Genomic DNA, 23,426 nt, shown 5'->3' on the forward strand with positions numbered 1-23,426 from the left:
CCATTGGTCAAGATTCCTCTTGAACAAGGCCAGCGAGGTGCTCTGCCTCACATGTACCGGGATTTTGTTCCACAGCATAGGGAGTCTCTGGGTGATGAATCTGTCCCTCCAGCATGTTCTATTAATAACCGTGTCAAGGTTTAAGTCTCCGCCCTTGTGGTTCTGAGGGATCTAGATTTTTGAGGTGAAGCATATTCATCAAATCTGGGTTTGACATGGCCTTATATGTCAGGCACAGGTCACCTCTGAGCAAGCGGTATGAGACTGAATAGAGCTGGAGTTCTTTCAGTCGGGCAGCTATAAGACATATTTTTGAGACCCTTTATCCTTTTGGTGAGGAACTTTTGGGGCCTTTCCAGCTGCTGCAGGTGTCGGGTCAGATACATTCCGAATGGGGCATTGTACTCAATCATAGGTCTAATGAGTGATGAGTACAGGGGGACAATGACCTCCCTTGATCTAGATGTGAATCCCTTCATGATCAGGTGGGCAATGTAGAAGGTTTTCCTAACTACTTTAGCAACATGAGTGTCAAACGAAAGGCTACTGTCAACCTGGGTCCCCAGATCCCTGATGACTTCTTCTGTGCTCAGTGGATTGCCACCTATATGGTAGCTAGGGGTAACCTTGTTTTTCCCGAAGGGTATGACTATGCATTTCTTGGCATTTAACTTTAGGCCATGGCTCTGTCACCAGTTATCCGTTTCTGTGAGCCCCTTCTGAAGGATATCTGTGTCAGATGTGTTTTCGACTATGGCGCCCAGTTTGCAGTCATCTGCAAACTTTGTCAGCCATAACCCTCCTGCGTTTGCTTGTACTTCAGAAAAGTAGATGCCGAACAAGAGTGGACCCAGGACTGAGCCCTGTGGGACACCACTTGTGACAGGCTTTGAGTCTGACATGGCTCCAGCAACTCTGACCCTGTGGGTTCTGTCACTTAGCCAGTTTGCAACCCATCTTGTGATGTATGGGTTTACATTCAAGCTGATGAGTTTTTCGATGATACCTGAGTGGGGTATTGTGTCGAAGGCCTTTGCCAGGTCAAGGTAGGCTGTATGGACTGCCTTTCCCTCATCAATGGCCTTGGTGACTGTCTCAAAAAGTCAACCAAGTTTAAAAGGCATGATCTGCCTTTGACAAAGCCAAACTGGGTTGGATCCAAAGTCTGCAAGTTCCCTATGTCTTTATTTATGAGTTCCATTATGATCCTCTCCATGGCTTTGCAGATAAGGCTTGTCAAGCTAATGGGACGGTAATTTCCAGGGTCGGTGGAGGCACCGCCTTGTGAAGTGGGACCACAGTCGCGTCGCCACTCCTTGGGCGTATCCTGAGGTGAGGCTAAGATTAAACAGCTGTCCTAACTGCAGGTTTAATTCCTCATTGAGTTGTGGAGCACACAGCCGGGGACACCATCCGGTCCCATGGATGCTGTGTTTTTGCTTTGGAGAGACCAGTTCTCACCTGGGCGTTGGAGATGTTTGGGGGGCTACAATCCTCTGGTATAGATATCTCTCCTTTTGGGGAGGGGAGAAGTTTGCACTGAACTTGTCAGCCAGTATGTTGGCAATGTGTGTAGGTTCAGTAATCTTCACATCATTTTGAACTAATTCTGAGCATATCTGGGAGTTTCCTCCTAGGTTTCTAACATAGCTAAAGAAGGCCTTATGATTGTCTTTGAGTCCTTGGTGATTTTTCTCTCAAAATTTGCCTTGGATGATTTTATGAGAGCTCTTAGTTTTTTACTTATAATGATCAAAGGTGTCTTACCTTTCAAGGATTTTGCTCTATCTTGTAGTAGCTTCCTTCTTTTGTTGTAGAGCTTGTTTATGGCTGGGGTCCACCAGACTGGACGCTTGCCTTTGGTACAAAGAGTCTTAGTTTTGTTTGGGATTGCCTGATCCATGCAGTCCTGTAGGTGCTGGTAGAAGGCATTTGTAAGTGATTCAGCGGTTTGAGTAATGTTTACCACTGGCTCAGGGGCCTTAAAGGAGACCACACTAGTTTTTGAAGTGTGAAGTCGGCTTTTGAGAAGTTTTTCACTGTGGTCTTTTTATTTCAGGTGGGGCGGGATGAGGACCTCCAGCGAGATTAGTTTATGATCTGATCTCACCAGTGAGGGGTATACTTCTGGTGTTGAACATTGTGATCCCATGTTCGTGATGATGAGATCAAGTATGTTTTCTCCTCTTGTGGGGATGGTGACTAGTTGTTCCATGGCATTTGAGTTTATGAACTCCAGGAACCTTTGGGCTAGAGTGTTTGGGCTTGAGTAGTGTTCCCAGTCTATATTAGGGTAGTTGAAGTCACCTAGTATGATGGTGTTTGGAGATACATTTATCCCTCCAATGTTTTCAGGAAGGCCATGTGAGGTTCCTGAGTTTGAGAGGGTGGCCTGTAACATGCTACAAATTGCAGAGCAGTCTTGCCTATGGTTAATTGCACCTGGATGGTCTCCGATGCATCGTGCGTTGCCACCAACCTTGAGGTGTGGGTGTCCTTTATGAATATGGACACCCTCCTTTCTTGGTGTTGTCTGGATTTTGGGGCGAACGCATGATATGAGGTGAAACCTGATAGTGCTGGGGTGCTCTCAGGAGCCTTGAACCAGGTTTCTGTCACAGCACAGACATCGATGTTCTCCATACTGAGAAGGGCCTCAGTGCGTGCATCTTGAGATTGAGACTTCTGGCATTGAGCAGCATTACCCTTAGTTTTTTCCTTTTTGTGTTCTAGGGTGGTAGGTTTAGAATTTGAGCCTTGCCTAAAAAGGCACTATGGGGTGGCAAGAGCCTTTGCCAATATCCGGAAGCCTAGGGGTGACAGGTGCAAGCCGTCCCTTGAAAGCAGCGTGACTTGTCCAGCATGTCATCCCAGGCAGACAGACATTGGATCCCTTTGAATGACACCAGAATTTAAGCCAATTATTAAAGCTGATCATCTTATCACTGTATTGTGGCATCATTCTAGGTGAAGGTAGGATACTGCTCAAGGTCAGGGTCATACCTGCCTGGGCTACATAATCAGAGAGCTCCTCAATGTCTCTTTTCATGTAGTCCAAGGAGGTACGTCTCAGGTCGTTGACACCAGCGTGGACAATGACTGAGTCGTACTTGTACCTGCTGTTGAGAAACCTGAGTGCTTACGTTATGTGGCGGATTCTACCGCCCGACAGGCAGCTTACTGTGACCTTCTCCTTACTCAGTCTGGTGAGCGGGACGTCAGTGTGTCTGACTATGGAGTCACCTATGACAAGTATGTTTGGTGTTGTATTTGGCCTTAAGGGCAGTGACTGCTTTGCACACTGATTTTGTTGTTTATGTGTTGTTTGTGTGGTGTATTGAGTTTGCAGTTGCTTGGGTGTCTGCTTTGGAGGCCTCTGCTGTTTAGGTAAATTTTTACTCAGAGCCTCCGAGTATGTCTTAGTGTGTTTATGTGTTTGATTCAGTGGTGTGGTTGAGTTATGTGAGACTGGTATTGTGGTGTGTGTAGTTGCCTTCTCCTCCTGCCTGGTCTTGCCAGTCCTGAGTTGAGAGAGCTCAGCCTCCAGTCTGGCTAAATAGCTGCATCTCTCACAAGGTTCTAACACCGAACCTTGCAGCCTGGCTAATTACTTAAATCTCTCCTTTACCATCCCTCAGCAAACCTGTGATGGATGTCATTTTAGAGGCAAGGAGGCCTAGTACCAGAAAATCTTATGCTGAAAAATGGATTCTTTGCCTGGAACCAATCTCAAGGGATGAGGATAGCAGCGCCCAATTTACCTCAGATTTTACAGTACTTAACTGAGATGCTTCACAAGGGCCTGTCTTTTTCCTCCATTAAAATCCACGCCTCAGCCATTTCAGCTCATTATAATACAGAACCTCCCCTCTTCTCTCATCCACTGCTCAAGCAGTTCCTCAGAGGGGCCAAAAATTTGAGGCCACCCAGGAGAGCTCCAACCCCAGCCTGGGACCTTAACTTTGTCTTGGAGAGACTCACTCTACCTCCTTTCGAGCCAGCTGCTACTGCTGACTTAAAATTTCTTTCTTGGAAAACAGCTTTCCTTTCAACAATCACTTCAGCTAGAAGGGTATCTGAATTACAGGCCCTTATGGCAGTGGTGCCTTTCATCTTCTTTCATGCGGATAGGGTGTCCCTCAGAACCAATCCATCCTTCATCCCCAAGGTGGTATCCAGTGTGGATCTTAATTAGTCCATTCATTTGCCAACCTTCTTTCCCAATCCACAGAATAAAGGGGAACGGATACTGCATTCCTTAGATGTGCACAGACAACTTAGATTCTACTTGGACAGGACTAAACCTCAAAGGAAATCTGAACAACTGCTGGTGGTATTTGCTGCAGGGGCAGAGCGGAAGGCTATTTCAAAGCAAACCATTTCTAAATGGGTAAGCCATTGCATTCATTTCTGCTATAAGCACCATGGAAAAACCATCCCCCAGGGGCTCAGACCTCACTCCACCAGGGCTGCATCTACAGCCTTTCTCAGAGGCATCCCTACCAGGGACATCCTAAAAGCTGCTTCCTGGAGTTCTGTACATACTTTCACCAAACATGATCATTTTCCAATTTTCTCTAAATCCAGAGCTGGCTTTGCCACTGCAGTCTTGCAGGGCCTTATAGCTGGCCGTAATGCTATCTAAATTCCTCCTCCCAGCCATAGCTTTGGGAATCTACCCAAATGTAATGACTGCAACAGTGAAACACGAAGAACATAGTACAGTTGTGTACACTTACCATAAATGTAGATGTTCGAGTGTATTCACTGTTGCAGTCCTGGTTACCCTCCCTCCAGCCCCCCTAACTTTTTTGGCTATACCTCTGCCTTCCTTTACTATGCTTAAAAGCTTTTGTGGTGTATTTGTTTTTTTGTTGGAGGTATATCTTTGTACTTTTATATTTAATTGCTTCCCATTAGGGGGGGCACCTGACATCTGGGGCAAGAAAAACTGATGTAATGGCGTCGGCTGCATGTTTTATACCCCTGATGATCTGACATCATGGAAGAAGGGACAGCAACCGACGCAGGACCCAAGCCTTTGTTAACCAGGCCGACTGAGAGCTACCTGCAAGCAGATAACCCAAATGTAATGACTGCAACAGTGAATACACTCGAACATCTACATTTATGGTAAGCGTACACAACTGTACTTTCTTCATTTTCTTTGCCAATAACATATTGGATCAAAAACTATCTAAGGTCATTCTGTGTAGGTGGCTATCTCAGTGCATTGTTTTTCACTTTATCAAGTGTAACAAAACATTAGAAAGCAAATGCCAAGGACTAGTTCAACAAGGGGTTTGGCTATTTCATTGCCATTTTTCAGGATGATGTTTTTTCTGCATACTTTGGCAAAAACTGTAAGCATGTCCTCTTTAGATCTAGATAAACCTGCAGGTTTACAATATTGAGTAATATTCTATCTTGATAGTACCCAGTAGGAAAAGTGGGAATTCTATGCTGTAGATTTAGTGAACAGACTGGATCATGTAAGATTTGAAAGTTATGTACTTAGTATAGCCATCTTCATGCTGTATGTCCTTCCACTTTATCATACTCTCTCACCTTCCATTTTAAATGTTCACTGGTGAAAACTGTTGGATGATTAGTTTTTAGGTCTACATGTCATCTGGAAAAGTGAATTTCTGGGAGCAAGCTCTGTCTAGAGAGACATGGATATGCAGTGCATTATAGAAGTAGAGGAAGGAGTTTGAACTTGTGGAAGGTAAGTGTGGTGCATTATGGGAGAAGTGGTTGATGAGACCTATTAGATGTCTAGCAAGTATTGCTTGGTGGTAATCAGTCCTTCATGACCAACATCTGCCCACTTCAGTGACAGATCTGTTGTTATGGTAAATACGTAACATTTGTTTCTGGGATGTCCTTCAAGGATGCATCTGCAGTCCTTACAAATGGGTTGTCCTGTCGTCAGGCAGCCCTTCGGTCGGCCGGATTCCAAAGTCTGGGTCTGGCCTCGGCTGGTGTCGCACTTCACCCGACGTCATCTCTGCTGGTCTTCGGGTATAAAGGCATCAGCCGACGCCATTTTCCCCAGTCTTTCTTGCCGCGTGGCGCCCGAAGCAGAAGCTTGTTCGCAAGTGCCGGTCGGTCAGATCCAGAGATTACTACTACCGAATACTACTTCGAAGACTTCTAAAAAGCTAAGTACCCCGTTGGGGACTCTTTCTTGCCTAAGCCGATGTCAGAAAAAGTGAATAACTGTTTAACTTGTGGGAAACAAATACCTCATAAAGATTTCCACTCTTACTGCTTACCTTGTTTAGGCCCAGACCACGACATAGCAGCTTGTTTAGCCTGTGCTTCCTTCAACCGACGAACGCTTAGGCGTCGGTCGGAGTTTGCTGAACAGTTTTTCGGCTCAGATTTTGCATACATTATGCCGTCGGATCCTCCGACTTCTCAAATTGTTAAAAAACGCAAAGAAAGAGACCGACACTCGCGGTCCGCGGTTTCGGCCGAAACCACGGTTAAGCAAACCGCGAGTGTCTCGGTTTCGGCCGAAACCGAGCAAACGGGTCAATCTACAGCCGAATCCATGACTACTACCGAGGCCCCTTCTACCCTAGTTGAATCGGCCTCTGAAGTTTTGCCTACTAATGTGGTTTCTCCAGAATTATCGGACACCATCCCTTTGGATGTCTCTACCCCAGCACGTGGTGCTGCTAGGCCTCCTGCAGCCATGTCTATAAAGGCCTTTGCCAGGGCTAAAGCAGCTAAAACTGCTAAGTCTGTGCCTGTTAAGCCCCCCTCTCACAGGCCCAGCTTCAGTTCCCAAATGCTTACTCTGGCAGAGGATCTCATCTCTTTAATAAGGGGATCCCAATCTCACCCAGACAGGGCCTCTCAACCTCCTGAAAAGAGACCTAGAGCAGAGCCCCCTGAGCCAGTGTCCTCAGATGACTCTTCTGATGATACAGACAATACAGGCCATCCAGAGGCTCCTTTTTCTACTTATGAAGATTCCGATGCTGAAGAATCTATTCCTTCTGCCTCTCCACCAGAGGAATTTTCCTTTGGGGAAACCTTACATGCCATGAGAGAGCAATTCCAATGGCAGGGACAAGATTTCTCAGATTCAAGAAAAAGGCTTAGGACATTTTTACACTTACCGCAACATAGGCCCTTAGCTATACCTCCAGTTCTTCCTGTTGTGGATGATGCATTTAATGATGTTTGCACTGCTCCTGATACTTTACCTCCAGCCCCTGCCAAGCTCGATAGGTTTTACAGGGTACCGGACACTCATCACCACTTATACAAGGCTCCTTTTGCAGATCCTGAGACTATCTCCCAGGGGCCTAAGGCAGTAGCTTCGACCTCAGCGAAAAACCCTCTCGCTTCTGAAAGGGAATCCAGGTCCTTAGAGAGATGGGGTAAAAAAGTATACATCTCTGCTACTCTCTCAGCTAGAGCTTTGAACTGTCAGTTTCATATGATCCAATACCAAGAGTTTATGCTTGATCAGTTAACTAAGAAACTGTCCTCTGATGATTCATTAGATAAGAAATATGTTCTAGAAATGGTGAATAACATTCAGCAGGTTAGTAACCATTCTTTAAAATGTGGCTATGATGCACTGGAGGCTTCATTTAGATCAGCCATGACTGGCACAGTTATAAGAAGGCATGCATGGTTGAAAGAACAGGTCTTGCCGGATCATGTTAAAGCAAAGCTATTAGATGCTCCTATGGATAAGGTCAGTCTATTTGGTTCTCCTGCCCAACAAGTAATGAAGAAAATGGAAGAGAAGGCAAAATCTGTACAAACAGTTAAAAATTTCCTACAGGTTCAGCCCCCAAGGTTTAGCAGGAACTGGCCTTCCAAAAATTGGTCCTTTCCAGACTCCTCTAAAACTCAGAGAGGCAGGAATAGACGTTCCAGAGGCAGAAATCAATCCAGAGGAGGTGCCTACAGGGGACGCCAGTGGCAAGGCAATAACCAACGAGGCACAGATACAACCACTACCACTGCAACAGGACAATCACAGTGACTTGGCTCTCACACCGCCTACCAGGGAACAAATATCAACACCCTTAGGCGGAAAGTTAGCCTTATTTTCAAAAAACTGGCACTATATCACAAGAGACAAGTGGATTTTGCAAACTATAGACCAAGGCTACAGGTTTCATTTCCACACCTTACCAGTAAAAAGAGGAATGCCAAACCTACCACCAAATCAAAAGACAGAAGCTCTAAAACAAATAGCTCAACTAACAAAGATGAGAGCTGTGGAAAGGGTACCACCTACAGAACAGGGCAAGGGATTTTACTCCAGACTCTTCCTAGTACCAAGAAAAGAGAAAAGTTGGAGACCTATTCTCGACCTGTCCGCTTTAAACACATTCATCATTGTTCCAAAATTCAAAATGCTGACCCTACAGCAACTTCTTCCCATGCTGGGCAAGGAGTTTTGGCTGGTAACTCTAGATCTCAAGGAGGCATACCTGCACGTCCCCATACGACCAAATTGCAGAAGATACCTCAGATTTCTTGCAGGATCAGAGCATTATCAATTCTCAGCATTGCCCTTTGGCTTATCTACTGCGTCCAGAGTGTTCACGAAATGCCTGGCATCAGTAATCGCTCATTGCAGGCTTCAGGGAATCCAAAGGAAAGTACTGCAGGCCTTGGGCTTCATGGCATCCTGCATAATCCTGGTCCCCCATGCCAGACTGCATATGAGAAAGCTACAGTGGTACCTAAAGAATTTATGGTCTCAACACAGGCACAGCTTGGAAACCGAAATACCACTAATCCCATGCCTGAAACAAGAGTTCCTATGGTGGGCTCAGGCATGCCAGTCAAACCCAGGTTTGTCCTTCCACAACATTCAAACAAGCCAAACCATCACAACGGACGCCTCAGACCTCGGTTGGGGGGCCCACATGCTGGACAAGTGCATTCAAGGCTTATGGACTCCAGATCAGCTGCACCTGCACATAAATCAAAAAGAAATGCTGGCAGTAAAACTAGCAATCCAGAATTTCAGACCATTCCTCAAAGAAGGCCAATTGATGATAAGGACAGACAACACCACAGTCATGTGGTACATCAACAAACAGGGAGGCACTCATTCATACACCCTATGCCGAATGGCTCTGGACCTATGGAATATGGCTCTGAGCTACAACATTCAGTTACAGGCAATATTTGTACCGGGAAAAGAAAACATCCTAGCAGACATGTTAAGCAGAACTACCTCGGATGCTCACGAATGGATGCTACACCCGGACATCTTCAAGGCCATCACAAAGAGATTGGGAAGGCCACATATAGACCTATTCGCATCCCCACTCAATCACCAGCTCAAGAAATTCTGCACAAGGACATACCATCCACTTGCTTGGAAGGTGGACTCTCTATCCTTCAGTTGGAAAGGCCTGACAGCATATGCATTTCCACCCCTTCCTTTGATGCACAAGGTACTACTGAAAATCAAAGAGGAACGTCCAAGGATAATTCTGATAGCTCCAAATTGGCCAAGACAACATTGGTACCCATTGCTGAGGAGCATGTCTCGGGGGGGAAACGTGGACACTGCCCCTGATTCCTTTGATGTTAACTCAGAGTGACTACAACATCCTGCATCCAAACCTGAAAACTCTGCAACTGACTGCCTGGAACATTACATAAGAGCAACTAACCCAGATTTATCCCAAAGGGTCAAAGACATTATCCTTGAGGCCCGCAGACCTTCAACAAGAAGGAACTATGCAGGAAAATGGAAAAGGTTTGTCATTTGGAGTACTGAAAGAGGGAAAGATGTGTCAAAGGTAGATATTGCCAACATCCTGGAGTATTTGGCAGAGCTTCTCCATACAGGCCTGTCCTATTCCTCCATCAAGATACATGCATCAGCTATTTCTGCAGAATACAGCTTCGATCCCCCTGTCTTCTCACATCCTCTACTCAGGCAGTTCCTGAGAGGAATTAAGAATGTAAAACCTCCTAGGAAACCACCATTACCAGCATGGGACTTGAACTTCGTGCTAGAAAAATTGACACTCCCTCCATTCGAACCAGCAGCAACAGCAGATCTTCAACACCTATCCTGGAAAACTGCTTTCCTACTGGCAATTACTTCAGCAAGAAGGGTTTCAGAACTACAGGCTTTAATGGCAGTACAACCCTTCCTAATCTTCCATCAAGATAGAGTATCCATGAGAACTAATCCTACATTTATGCCTAAGGTGGTATCCAGAGTGTCTCTAAACCAGGCTATCCACCTACCTACCTTCTTTCCCAATCCACAGAACAGAGGGGAAAGACTGCTGCATACCTTGGATGTACATAGACAGTTGCGCTACTATCTGGACAGAACCAAGGGCAATAGAAAACTGACCAGCTTCTAGTAGCTTATGCAACAGGAAGGGAAGGAAAAGCAATTTCCAAACAGACAATCTCCAAGTGGATAGGAAATTGCATAAGATTCTGTTACTCCTACCATGGAAAGCAAATTCCACAGAACATAAGGCCTCATTCTACAAGGGCTACAGCCACTACCACAGCTTTCTTACGAGGAGTGGCTACCAAGGACATTATTGAGGCGGCTACTTGGACCTCCGTGCATACATTTGCCAAGCATTATAACTTACCTCTATACTCTAGATCCCGAGCAGGGTTTGCCACTGCTGTTTTGCAAGGGATCCTAACTACACCATAATTCTTCTTCCTCCTCCCTAGTTTGGCTATGGTATTCTACCCATTTGTAAGGACTGCAGATGCATCCTTGAAGGACATAGTACAGTTTTGTACCTACCATAAATGTAGATGTCCGAACAGGATAGCATCTGCAGTCAGGATTACCCATCCTCCTTCCCTCTGTGGTACTCCTAGGGTATTTGCCCACCTAATAGCTAGCTGGGGGGGATCTCTTATGGTGTATTTGTTTGTATATATGTACATACATGCTTATTTTCTGTGTTTGCCTTCTACTTTTTTGGAAACATTGGCATTTACCCAAAAATTTAGCTATCCAAGAGGGCAACTGGCATCTGGGGCAAGAAACACTGAGGAAAATGGCGTCGGCTGATGCCTTTATACCCGAAGACCAGCAGAGATGACTTCGGGTGAAGTGCGACACCAGCCGAGGCCAGACCCAGACTTTGGAATCCGGCCGACCGAAGGGCTGCCTGACGACAGGACAACCCATTTGTAAGGACTGCCGATGCTATCCTGTTCGGACATCTACATTTATGGTAGGTACAAAACTGTACTTTCCTCCTCCTGGCTGCCCTGTATCATATTTCTCAATTCCTTGCGTTGTCCTGCTCCTGTACCCAGAGACAAAAACATTAGGAAGAAGACATTCATTCTAGTCATTAGTGGCTTGAGAACAGGGAAAATGAAAGCAGAAAAAAGGTGTTGAGAATCTATGGCATTCCACAACTTCTCACTTTTTTTTGTCACATTACCAGTGTTGAGCCATGTGGTCCTCATGAAGGCATCAGTGGCTCTCCCCTGTGCTCATTTTCTGCCAGTGCTTAGAGTGGAGCAGGAAGTGACTACAGTTGTAGGCTTGTACATGCCTTAGGCAGTATTTTACCTCAGTTCAGTACAATTCCAAAGTCATGTTATACAGCATCTGGACTTTGACCAGATGCTGATTAATGCAGTGTAGTTTGTCTTCTCTGGTGTCAAGTACCATGGTCTCTGCCCCCCCCCCCCCCCCATTCTAGGCAGTGAGTTTGTGTATACTTTATTTCCCCACACTGGGTTTACTAGTTCCAACATCTTTGACACAGGCTTCTCAGTTGTTTCCTTTTTTGGTACCTTTTGTTCTGCCCTTCCTTTCTTGATATTGGACTTTCAGGAGTTAGACAATCATATATTGTCTCACTGGTTTTAGGCTATCTGGTGTACTGTCATCTAATACTGATTTACTCAGCATTTCTGTTGATCCCTTTGTTTCTAGGTTTCTGACAATGGTAAGTGATTATTCTCAGTCAAGATAATTGATGCTTGTCCAGTCTGTTTGCCTTTTGACAAATTATCCCTGACATATCAGTGTACTGTTTTCTTGCTAGGACTGTTATTTGAACATTTTTTTGCCCACCCTCCAATGATTTTCACCAAAGTCCTTTTTTAACATTCTCTATGATTGCTCCTGTATTAGGTTTTTGCCTTTGAGTTGTTTGGCAAGTTTCTTTGCCAACATCATGTCCTTTGGGGCAGCAGAGTTTAAGGACTCTTCACTTGTCCTTCATCAAGAGCACCATTTCATGAGGTTTGGAGACTGCTCTATTTAAGAAAAAGATAAACCATAAGGTGTTCATTGCCCTATTTCCTGTGGATGTCCAATATGAAAATACTTTAACAAATGTAGATGAGAACAAAGCCTGTATTCCCCAATCCTACCACTATTCCTTTTGACTGTCCTAAATTCAGCAGCATTTTAAGTTTTGCAGGACGGGAGCAAATGACCACAAAATGCTGGCATTTTCTCCCATCAAAGAGTGTTGTTTTACTAATATCTTATTTCAGGGATTGAATAAAAAAATGCGGCTGCAGCTGTATCATATGAGATGCAGAAGATCATCAGGACCCATAGTGATCTAGTAATCTGGGCTGATAACACAAAGCTGGACCCAACAGTTTCAGCTAGTTCTGAAGAGGGAGAATTTGCTACTTAGTCGCAGAATTTACTTTCTAGTCAGAAACTGTCCATTTTTTATATAAGTAGTCCGGTACTTTGTACTGGCTGAGGAGGCACATGTCTGTATCCTCCTCATTGTTGATGAGGGATGTGATCTACTTAGTTGACAGAGATGCTGAGACTGTGTTACTTGATAGTAAGGAGAAAGAAATGTCCAGGCCTTTGGTAGCTACATTTGATCATGTTGGCTTCCTAATGGTCTGCAACTCATATTCTATATTTTCTACTAAAGTACACCCTCTAGTAGAAACCACCTCATAATACTGGCTAAACATTTTCCCTGTTTCAGTGAAAATCTGATCTGCCCACAAACAATAACAGTAGGTACCCACCTCAGCTTTACATTAAAACATGAAAAAGTAGTGATATGTGGTAAGAAAGTAAAAATGCCATTCAGTGCATGCTGTTAATAGTAAATCATTTTAAGTAGTAAATATAAAAAAATTAGAGCTTTTTTTTTACATTGAGAATTTGCATTGCAAGTGCTACCTGTGTCCCCTTTTCCATGCATGTAGGCTCCCCACATGTGTGCCAACAGGATTTGTCATCACACATCTTTGGTGGCCATGCCCATGTCTTCTCTGCAGTGTCTCCCTGCATTGTCACAATCCTCCGCTTTCCAGCTCTTCCCTCATTAGAACAGTGGAGTGAGCTGGGCAGCAGTTCCATCTCCTGATGGATGCACACCATCCTCCCTGTCTGCACCTTCAAGCATGCAAGCTGCTGGTGAAATCTGGGTCACTTGGCCTTTAATTAAAACTTTATCTCCCTCTACCATTGGAGCTGGCATAAAGAATATACAGTCATATTTATCTGCCTGGTAGCTGTAGTTCTTATATGTATATGAGTGTATAGATGTGCACATACTGTTTACATATTGTGTGTGTGTGTGTGTGTGTGTGTGTGTGTGTGTGTGTGTGTGTGTGTGTGTGTGTGTGCGCGCGTGCATATGCATGCATATAATGTATTTATAAACAGTGCTCCATTTTAAGCAGCCTTTAGCATGTTCACCTTATCTTATCCATGGGGTTAAGCTTTATACTTGGAAAACAGCCACTGTGACTCCTCTACACAAGGTAACTATAGACCCATCAGCCATGCTAGTATTGCATGCAAATACATGGAATATGTTATAGCAAAACTCATTTATGCAGACATAGGCAACTTAACTGATCTTGACGCTATCTGGCTTGGTTTTGTGAAAGGCAAGCCCTATTCCTTGAAGTTACTAAATTTTGAAAATGTTACAGGGGCTGTTGGCAGTGGTCATTCTGTGCACACTGATTATCTTGACTTGTCCAAGGTTTTTGACACTATCCTCGTCTGGTATTATTGGAAAGTTAGGGAAACTTAACGTAACCCCTCTGTTGTCTGCTAGATTACAGATTGCTCCAAAAGGGCTTGGAGTATGCACATACTTGGTTTACCACCAATGGTCTCAAGCTAATTGTTGCAAAAAAAGTCCAACATAGTAGTGTTTAGCAAAATAGATTGTAGGTGGTATTTCTCTTCAAACAGATGCAGTCATAAGAGACCCGAGTACTTGCACAGAGCACTCTGTCATTTAGTTGTCGTGTGTCCACCATAGTGCGGGGATCTTTCTGTTGGCCCAGTTAATTTCCAAGGGAATATCTAGAAGGTCCAAAAAAGTAATCTTACCACTGTACTTGTCAGTGCTGTCTTTAGATAAAGTGTCCCCTTTGGTGTGTATACATCCAAGCATCTCTCTTAACTGTAAAGGCTCCAAAGATGAGTTTTAATCAAAAAAAAAAAAAAAATCACAATTATTCCAGTAGATTAGCACAACTCTCCTTGTACTCCTAGCATGCAGCTACTCCGAAGTGACCTGTATCTTGCTTTTAAAGACCCAGTCCTATTTGACCTCCTATTTCTATTTAAAACCAGTGGCTGTACAAACACCCATACTAGGGACCTAAGTTTACATCCGTAAATGAAGACTTGCTGGAAGGATAGGTTCTTAATTTCGTGTATTCCCAGCCTGTGGAATAAGTTATCAGTATAGGTCAAGCAAATACTACTTTACCTTTAAAGCTAGTCTTGCTGATTGGATGGATCGACACAGCTTACACCAGGGTTATTGTGTGTGACTATTTAATTCTCATAAAGGGTTACAAGACATTTTGTGTGTGTATACTTAAAGGGGTATATGGCTAGGCCTCTTAAGGTCCCTGGGGTCACTTGCTTAGTATTGTTTCTGTGTTCCTTAGTAGTGTATGCATGTTTAGCAGCATCCAGTGTGAGACTGATAAGATGCCAGCCAGTGTATATGAACAGAGTGAAACACAGCACATGTACACTGTCATGATCCACAAGATGTTGGTATTAAGTGTAGATTATGAGGCTTGAGTAACATTGTCATTTTACTTTGTTCCAGTCATTATTTTTTTTTCATCCCTGTTGCTGCAAACAGTGAGTAAGGTACTTGCATTACAGATTAGCTGCACTCTATCCAGCAGGAACATGTCAGGCTGCATCAAAACATATGATGGTCTATATGTATCAGTAGGAAACAGGAATTTTATTTGTTTAGTATATCTTTTCTTAATGCATGAGTAATTGGTGTGCTGTTACCATTGTTTTGGATACTTTCTAATGTGTGATATTAACTGTTCTGTTTTTGGTTGCAGGCTGCTCTGCTTAGTATTGTGAAGAGGGACTCTTTTGCAGCCCCAGAGAAAGATATTTTTCAAGCCCTAATTAATTGGTGTCAGCAGAACCCAACTGAGAACCATGATGAGGTCATGGAATCTGTCCGGTTGCCACTTATGAGCCTAACTGAGTTACTCAATGTTGTTCGACCATCTGGTCTTTTGTCCCCAGATGCAATTTTGGATGCCATCAAAGTTCGATCTGAGAGTCGTGACATGGACCTGAACTACAGAGGCATGCTTAGTAAGTATATCTTACTTTCTAAAGAGACTGACTTCCTTTTATTTCTAATATCACCTGTTTGAAATATGGTGAAACTCCTTATAATCATCTGGAATTTTTCTTGGGGAATTGTGCTCAAGCTGTGAAATCTTCATCAGCTAAACTGTCCTAGCTGCTAAAATTAACCTTTTTTTCTCTGTATTTTTTTTCTCAATCTGCCCATTCAGATGTACAATTTAACAAAACAATAAAGATTTATGTAAGACTCTATTTGTCTATATTCACAATCACTATACACCTCAAATGAATTTTTTTTTAATAAACCTGTCTGGATCTGTAGGCTGTCTGTGTATGAATTATCAGATAAGAAGTTTGACTGTTTCAGTAGTAGTGCTAACTTGTGAGACTTCTACAAAGGGCCTGGCTTATAACCTGGCTTCCAGAACATTATCTTCCCACCTCTAAACTGGGATGATGCCCTCTCACTTATACCACAAGCATGCTGTTGTCCAAGGAAGACACCTGTCTGCACCATCTTTGTTCTTTCTTACCACAATACAAGAAGGGAAAAAGTGATGTCAGTGTGATTACTTATCATGGTCAGTCCTTCAATTTCATCTAGCTTCCAGAGTATCAGTAAGTATCTCAATGAGAAATACAATTTCATTATTTTTGCTTATTATTATTTCACAGAATAATTGATTCAGTGTTGTCTTTTCCATCTGGATTCAATCTGTGGGTTATTGGATCTGACTCAGATCTGAGAGCCGTCCACATTCCATAGACTTCAGTCTGTCGAGCTCTGCCTCCTTTACCCATAATCTCTCACTCCTCAGGACTCCCACAGATCTCATTTGCTGTCATTTCTGGGTAGCAGCATGGTCGAATACCCAGAGTTAGTGTATCCTTTTTTTGCTAGCTTTTAGCTGGGTTTTTGTCCTCTACCCTGTTTGAGTATTTTTAGTTTGGTGAGTTGTAAAGTTTAAATAAGTTGATTAGGTTTGTTTTCTAGTAGGGTTCTGTTGGTAGTGGGATTTTCCCCACCTCTGTGCTTAGCTGTCTGTTAAGTTTTTTGGTTAGGGTGTATCTTGTGTGTTGTTTTTTTTTTTTGTTCCTTAGTGTTGTTGTGGTGTTGATTATGGATCAGGGTTTTAAGAAGTGTTTGAACCGTGGGCACAAACTTCCCTCCCAAGATGCACACGGCCTGTGTATTTAGGGGCTGCCCACTTGGACTCCCCTTGTTTGATCTGTGTTTGTCTCACCCTTGCTTGATCTGTGAGGAATTTGTCTTGTGCCGTGAATAAGAGGAGAGTCCAGCTTGTTCTTAAAAGAACTTCTGCTAGGTAGTCAGTCCTCTTCAGCCTCCTTCAGCAAAGGGGATAGGTCTGAAGGCCCTCCAGTTCCCTGATGGCTCTGGCTCCATTTTAAGCTCAAACCATTCAGAGCTCAAGGAAAAAACTATCTTACACTTGTTGAAGGTATACCAGTGGAAAAGTGAAGCAAACGAAGAAAAAGACCTCTGGTATTCCACCACAGCAAAAATCCACCACGATAGAGTCCTGTGTCAAACAGCAAGCAAATTTAATGAAAAAAGTAAAAACCGCATTAAAATTCCATAGTGATAACCATTCAGAGTTGGTCACCTTCGGCTTGCAGGGAAGGATCCATCTCTTGCCATAAGTGTTCATAGTCCCGTAGAACCTTTTTGCTCTTTTCTCCACTTACCCCACAGGTGTCCTAATCAGATTTCTCTCTGTCGCCAATCAAGATCTGAGCTTCTGTCTTTCAGATCTGATCATCGGTGCCCCTGTTTGGTAAGTGGGTCTCCAAGCCTCCTTTGGTGGCTTTGTGGACTCCGTCACCCCAGTTGGTTGGGAGTTTAGGACCCGCCAAGTTGGAAAAGTTGGTGCATCCCTTTTTACAGGTACTGATGCAATTAGGACTCATCCCCTCAGCTTAGGGCCCCTGACTCGAAGCTTAAGCTCCATTACAGTGGTTTCCTCCCCATGCACCCATCAGCTCCGAGGTTGTTGTAGCTAGTTGCCTACCTTCTGTTAGGGTAATATCCAATGGCTTGACTGATTTTGGTGCCAACGCCTACCTTGGTTTTCTCAACTTCGGCTGTGCTGCAGCTGAGTGGACCCCGGAGCTGGGATGTTGAGGTGGGGTCCCGGGTTGGGTTTGGTTCCTGTTTTGAGATTCTCCCTCCCACTTGGGGCATCTACTTTGAATAGTTTGACTCTGGTATCTGTGTTGGGGCGAGCTGGATTGGCCACTAGGTCCGGTGTGTCCTTGGGGTCTTTGGATCTTAGGTCTGCTAGCTCAGGTAGGTTTGCTGTGGCTGCCATTGACGTTGTGGAAAGTATGTTCTCCTATCAGGACAAAGAGTGATCAGGTTCAGCCAGTGAACCCCCCCCCCCGACATCTGCTCCTGTGGCCATGATTCAGTCTGTTCCAAGATGGCTCACTCTGGATGGTCTCTAGTCTGCCCTTCCTTTTGGGCCCCTCGCCCTCTGCCACTCACCCTCCCCCAGATTCTCCTGGGTGGGAGGTTTTGAGCAAGTGACAGTGCAAGAGGAAGCACCAGGACTCCCCGGAAGAATCCTGCACTGAGGACACCAACCTCGAGGAAGGAGACGGGTCCTCAGATTCTCCCAGTGAAGATGCCTGTTTTGGTGACCTTTTGGGGCTGCTTTTCCATCGCAGAAGATGGACCACTGAAGCCCCATCTCTTGAGGAGTCATTTTTTCTGGAGGCTTTCACATGGTGGGTGGTTCCCCTTCCAGATGTTCTTTTGCAAGAGGACGTGGAAGGAGCCTGATATCGTAGAACTGATCCCCAAGAAGCCGAATAAGACCCCCCCCCCACTCAAAGAACCAGCAACACTGGAGTAAGAATTCAGCTGTGGATGCTGTCATGTTGGCAGCAGCTAGTAAAAAGGAGATCTTGAAAGAGAGCTGCTTGGATCCTTGTGGGTTGGACCAACTGGGGAAGCATTCTTATGCTAGTAACCTCACTGTGGTTGCCGAAAATAGTTGTAAAACCAGTCATTCAACTGAACTCCTCCAGCGAAACACCACTCTAGAATAGGTAAGCTGTTCAAAGATGCACCAAAAATAGCTGGAATAAGGGCCAACACACAGATAAAAACAAGAGCGTTTATTAAATACAGTATTTATTAAACTCTATTGTTTTTATTGGCAAGTTGGTCCTTATTCCAGCTATTTTTGGTGTATTTGTGAACAGCTTACCTATTCTGGAATGGTGTTTTGCTGGAGTCTACTTGACCAGACCTCTAAATGACATTGTCTCAGACCTGTCAAGGTATTTAAGGCTCAGCAGAGTCCAGAGTCTCGGAAGACTTTGGAGACAAAGTATTCAAGTGTCTGTTATCTAATGCTGCTTGATGGCATGTCCTGAGCCACTGACACCAGTATTGACATGCTTTGCCATGCTTTGATGAGGGTGTGCAACTCTGAGAACTGCTTCATGGTATCCTTTTTTAACTCCCCCTTTGATGGCCCCTCTCCTTTTGGGCTAAAGGTTAAAAACACATTGAGCAGAAGTGAGCAACAAGGGAAGATGGTGTCTGCTTTGGGAGTGTATTTTGATACACCTCAATGGACATTTTTTAGAAACTGAGGTGGGTGGGGCATTTCTTTTTTAGGGAAGTGTAGCAGTTCCAAGAAACTCCTTCTGAGACCCCCACCCCCACACCACAGCAGAGGGGGCAACCACATTGGACACTGCATGTGGCAGGGGTGTTCCACAAAATCCAGGGGTATTGCTGAGGTTTTTCTGGAAGCCCTTTCAGCAGCCCTAAGGGTTGCTTGACTGTCTGTTTCTGGAGGCAGACTAGGATCACTTGGCTGTACACCTGAAAGCTTGGGAGGCATCACCTTGGACGTTTGGGTGTCGAGAGTCGTATTCAGAGGTTGTCCGGTTCCATTTTTGGATACTGTAAATTAAAATGCAAACATCTCTTAGACGTGCCACCCCATTAGAGAAAGGCTGTGGCCATCGAAATCCTAAAGTTTTTAGAAAATTATGTCATCCAAGAGGTCCCACCAGACTAATGTGGATCCGCGGTCTATTCAGGATTCTTTTTGGTTCTAAAGAAGAACAAAGACCTCAGGCCAATTTTGGGTTTGAGCAGGCCAAACTGCTTTGTCAAGCAGACCAAATTCCAGATGGTCACAGTGCAGTCCATTGTACCTCTCTTGAGGCAGGACAGCTGGATGTGTTCAAGCGACTTCAAGGATTCCTACCATCATATAAAGACTGCAAGGTAGTCTAAAAGGTTCCTGTGGTTCTGGTTGGGAGACAGTCTAGGATAATTGAACTGAGCACCAAAATATTTAGCAGCGAAAATATACCGATGACTGATAGTTCGTGGTTTAAATAAGGCACAAAACCGACAGAGGTACGTCGTGGTCAGGGCCTAGGCAAGGAATACAGGTATGAATGAAAATCTTTGAGGTATTTGCTTTCTACAAGTAATGCAATTATTTACTTTTACTGACATCGGTTAAGAGCAAGAAAAAGTTTCCCTAATGGGGTATTTAGCTTTTAGTTGAAGACTTCGGTTCTGAAATTCGAAAACGAAAATTTCAGGAATCGGCCGACCGGCACTTGCGAACTGCTTCTGCTTCGGGCACCGCACGGCAAGAAAGACTGATGTAATTGTGTCAGCTGCATGTTTTATACCCCTGACGACCTGATGTCACGGAAGAAGGGACAGCAACCGACGCAAGACCCAAGACTTTGTTAATCAGGCCGACTGGGGGCTACTGCAAGTAGATAACCCAAATGTGATGACTGCAACAGTGAATACCCTCTAACATCTACATTTATGGTAAGTGTACACAACTGTACTTTCTGAGTTCTACCCTTTGGGCCCACCACTACCCCCCAACCTCCACTACCAGCAAGTGCATAGCAGTAGTGGCAGCCTGGCTTAGGTAGTAGGAGTTTCAGGTCTTTCCTTACCTGGATGATTGACTTCTGACTGCCTTCACAAGGGCATCGTTGATCAAAGCCACGGACACCTTAACTCTCTAGCTGTGCAGTTTCTTGAAAATCACAGTCAAATATCAGAAATCCAGTGTTCTTCCTGTGAAGTCAGTAGGGTAATAGTGTGCCACTTGGACACAGTTTCTCAGATTGCAAAGCTACCAGTCTCCAGGGTGTAGGCCCTGTGGGATAATGCTTGTTTGTTACTCTCATATCAGGATCCCCCCGGCTCATCTGGTTCTCAGGCACATGGCAGCTGCCATTTGCTTGGTTCCCATCATGAGGTATTACATGAAGGCCATGCAGTGTATATTTACAGTGCAATGTTCTTATCTGACCCACCCAGTGACGTTCCTAGTTGCATTTACAGAAGTCTGTTGCAGTTAGATCAGGTGGTGTTTGGAGTCTCCCTTGGTGTACACTGGAAGACCTTTCTTCCCCTTCTGGGCACGGTCACCACTGATGCTTCTTTTCTAGGGTGGTTGTGCATTCTGAAGGGAGGATGGTGCAAGGGACCTTGTCCAACAACGAGAACAGTCTTAACATCAGTATGTTGGAGATGAGGGTGGTTCTCCTTGAATTGCTGGCTTTTCAGGATGTTCTCCCCCAGGGTGTGATTTCAGTTCAAACCGACACCATGTCCATGGTGTGCTACTTGAACAAACAAGGGGGAACCATTCATATCCTCTCTGTCGAGAGGCCGTGAGCGATTGGCACTGGGTGATTTTCATCTCTGAGATTTCTGGTTGCAGCATACATCCCTGGGAGATACAACACCTTAGCAGACAATTTGAGCAGGAACATTCCTTTTTTACTTGAGTGGTCCTTGAATCCGAGAGTAGATGCTTGGATTTTTCAGCTCTGGGGCACTCAGTGTTGTGATCTGTTTGCATCCCCTTACAACATCAAGTACACCAGGTACTATGCCTTAGTCTCTCCTCTTGGATAGTCACCCAGGGACACTGTTCTACATGCTTGGTCCCCAGGTCTCCTCTATGCCTATCCCCTGACTCCAGTGATAATAAAGTTTCTTCAGAAGGCAACCCGTTGCAAAGCAACTGTAATCCTCTTTGCTCCCTTTTGGCTCCATCACCTTCCTTGGCCTCTTCTGAAGTACCCTCCTTGGGTCTTTGATCCCATTCCGAATCTGATCTCTCACCCAGCGGGCCTGGACCCACCCAGCCTTCAGACTCAAAAGTTGACTGCATGGTTCCTCCAATTACCTTGCTGTCCCAAAATCCCAAGCTCTCTGATAGTGCTGCATATCTTGTGTTCCTCTCAGAAGCTATCTAGACATAAGGTGTGTGGAGGTAAGTGGAAATATTTTGCTTATTGGCCTACTTCTAAGGGGTTGTATCCATTTTTGGCCCCCATAGAGGTTGTTTTTGACTTCCTGACATATTTGATGGTGCAATTGGCAGCCATTTCCAATTTCCACATTGGTAAGGGTAATATACCTTTAGTGGCTCTCAAAATTTCCAAGGCTTTCCTTAAGGGTCCCTTTTTGTTATTCTGGTCAGGGGTCCTGTCCCTCTGTGGGATTTGCCCTTCATGCTTCAGGTGTTGGCTACTCCTCCCTTTGAGCCTTCTGCTGTGATTGGCTTGAAGTTCTTATCTTGGAAGACTTTATTCTTGGTGGTGCCAAGCAGGTGTCAAAAATACAAGCTCGCGTCAGTACCTCCATACTTGTTATTTTTTATAAGTACAGGGATCTGATGTTGTCTTTTTTTTTTGTCCGTTCCTCAACTGCTAGGTCTCTGATCCGAGTCATCCAACCTTGGATCTAAGTTCAGCCACTTCTAAAGAATCGACTCTCTAGCTCGAGCTCCTCCCCTTGCCCATAATTTTCCTGTTTAGCCTAATTACCTCCAGTCTTGTTTGCCACTTCAGTGAATGGATGTGGTCTGCCATAGTGTTTGTGGATAGGATAAGTGTTTTTGAATTATTTTAATAGCTTTTGAAGGTGTTCTTTGTATTCCTGCCTCCCCTGTTATTCCTTATTTTTTCATATAGAGAGTTAATGTCTTTTGTCTTTTTCTACTCAATTCATAGGCCTTGTCAGCTGTGATCCCCCTGTTGTACTAGTGTTACCTGTTGAGTGCACATCTTGTTTTCCATTGTTGGTAATTTTTCCTGGTTGTATACCATTGCTGGTAGTAATCTCTTCTTCACTTTCTGTGCCTGTCAGGTCTACTGGCTGAAAAAATGCACCTCCTGTGTAACATCTATGATGTTCATCGTGTTTCACTGTTGCAGTCATGACTGTAGGGTTCTCCCCTGCCGGCAGGCAGCCCTCGGTCGGCCAGAATCCCAAAGTCTGGGTCCGGCGTCGGCTGTTCAACCATGCTCCTTGACGTCAGAGCGCCAGAAGTACAAAGCTGACAGCCGACGCCATCTTCTCCAGTCTTTCTTGCCGTGCGGTGATAGCAGTTCGCAAGTGCCGGTCGGCTGACTCCTGACGAATTTTTCTGATATACTTCGGTCCGAAGACTTTCTTCTCCACTCAAAGCCAAGTACCCCGTTGGGGAAACTTTTTTCTTGCTCCACTCCGATGTCAGAAAAAGTTAATAATTGCATTTCATGTGGGAAGCAAATACCTCATAAGGATTTTCATTCTTACTGTATTCCTTGCTTAGGCCCTGACCACGACGTAGCTAGTTGTCGGTTTTGTGCTAGATTCAATAAACGTACAATTAAGCGAAGGTACGATTTTGCTTTTCATTACTTCGGTAGACGCTTTAACTACAAAATGTCGTCGGATACGGTCCCAGCTACCGGAGTTCACAAATGTCGCAAGGATAAAGACAGGCCTCCGAGGTCCAAATCTGATGATAGCGCACAA

At 44.6% G+C, this 23,426-nt stretch overlaps 1 protein-coding gene across 1 annotated transcript in view; it reads left to right on the forward strand.

The window, feature by feature from the left end:
* BTBD9 (BTB domain containing 9) overlaps nt 1-23,426 on the forward strand; it is a 912,643-nt gene that overhangs the window by 91,022 nt on the left and 798,195 nt on the right. Inside the window, exon 4 of the mRNA XM_044060308.1 lies at nt 15,328-15,592. Within this exon, the coding sequence (XP_043916243.1) occupies nt 15,328-15,592 (265 nt within the window). The remainder of the gene's footprint in view (nt 1-15,327; nt 15,593-23,426) is intronic.

The sequence above is a fragment of the Protopterus annectens genome, chromosome 1.part0 (assembly GCF_019279795.1).
Source record: "Protopterus annectens isolate FY-2018-M chromosome 1.part0, PAN1.0, whole genome shotgun sequence".
NCBI lineage: Eukaryota > Metazoa > Chordata > Ceratodontiformes > Protopteridae > Protopterus > Protopterus annectens.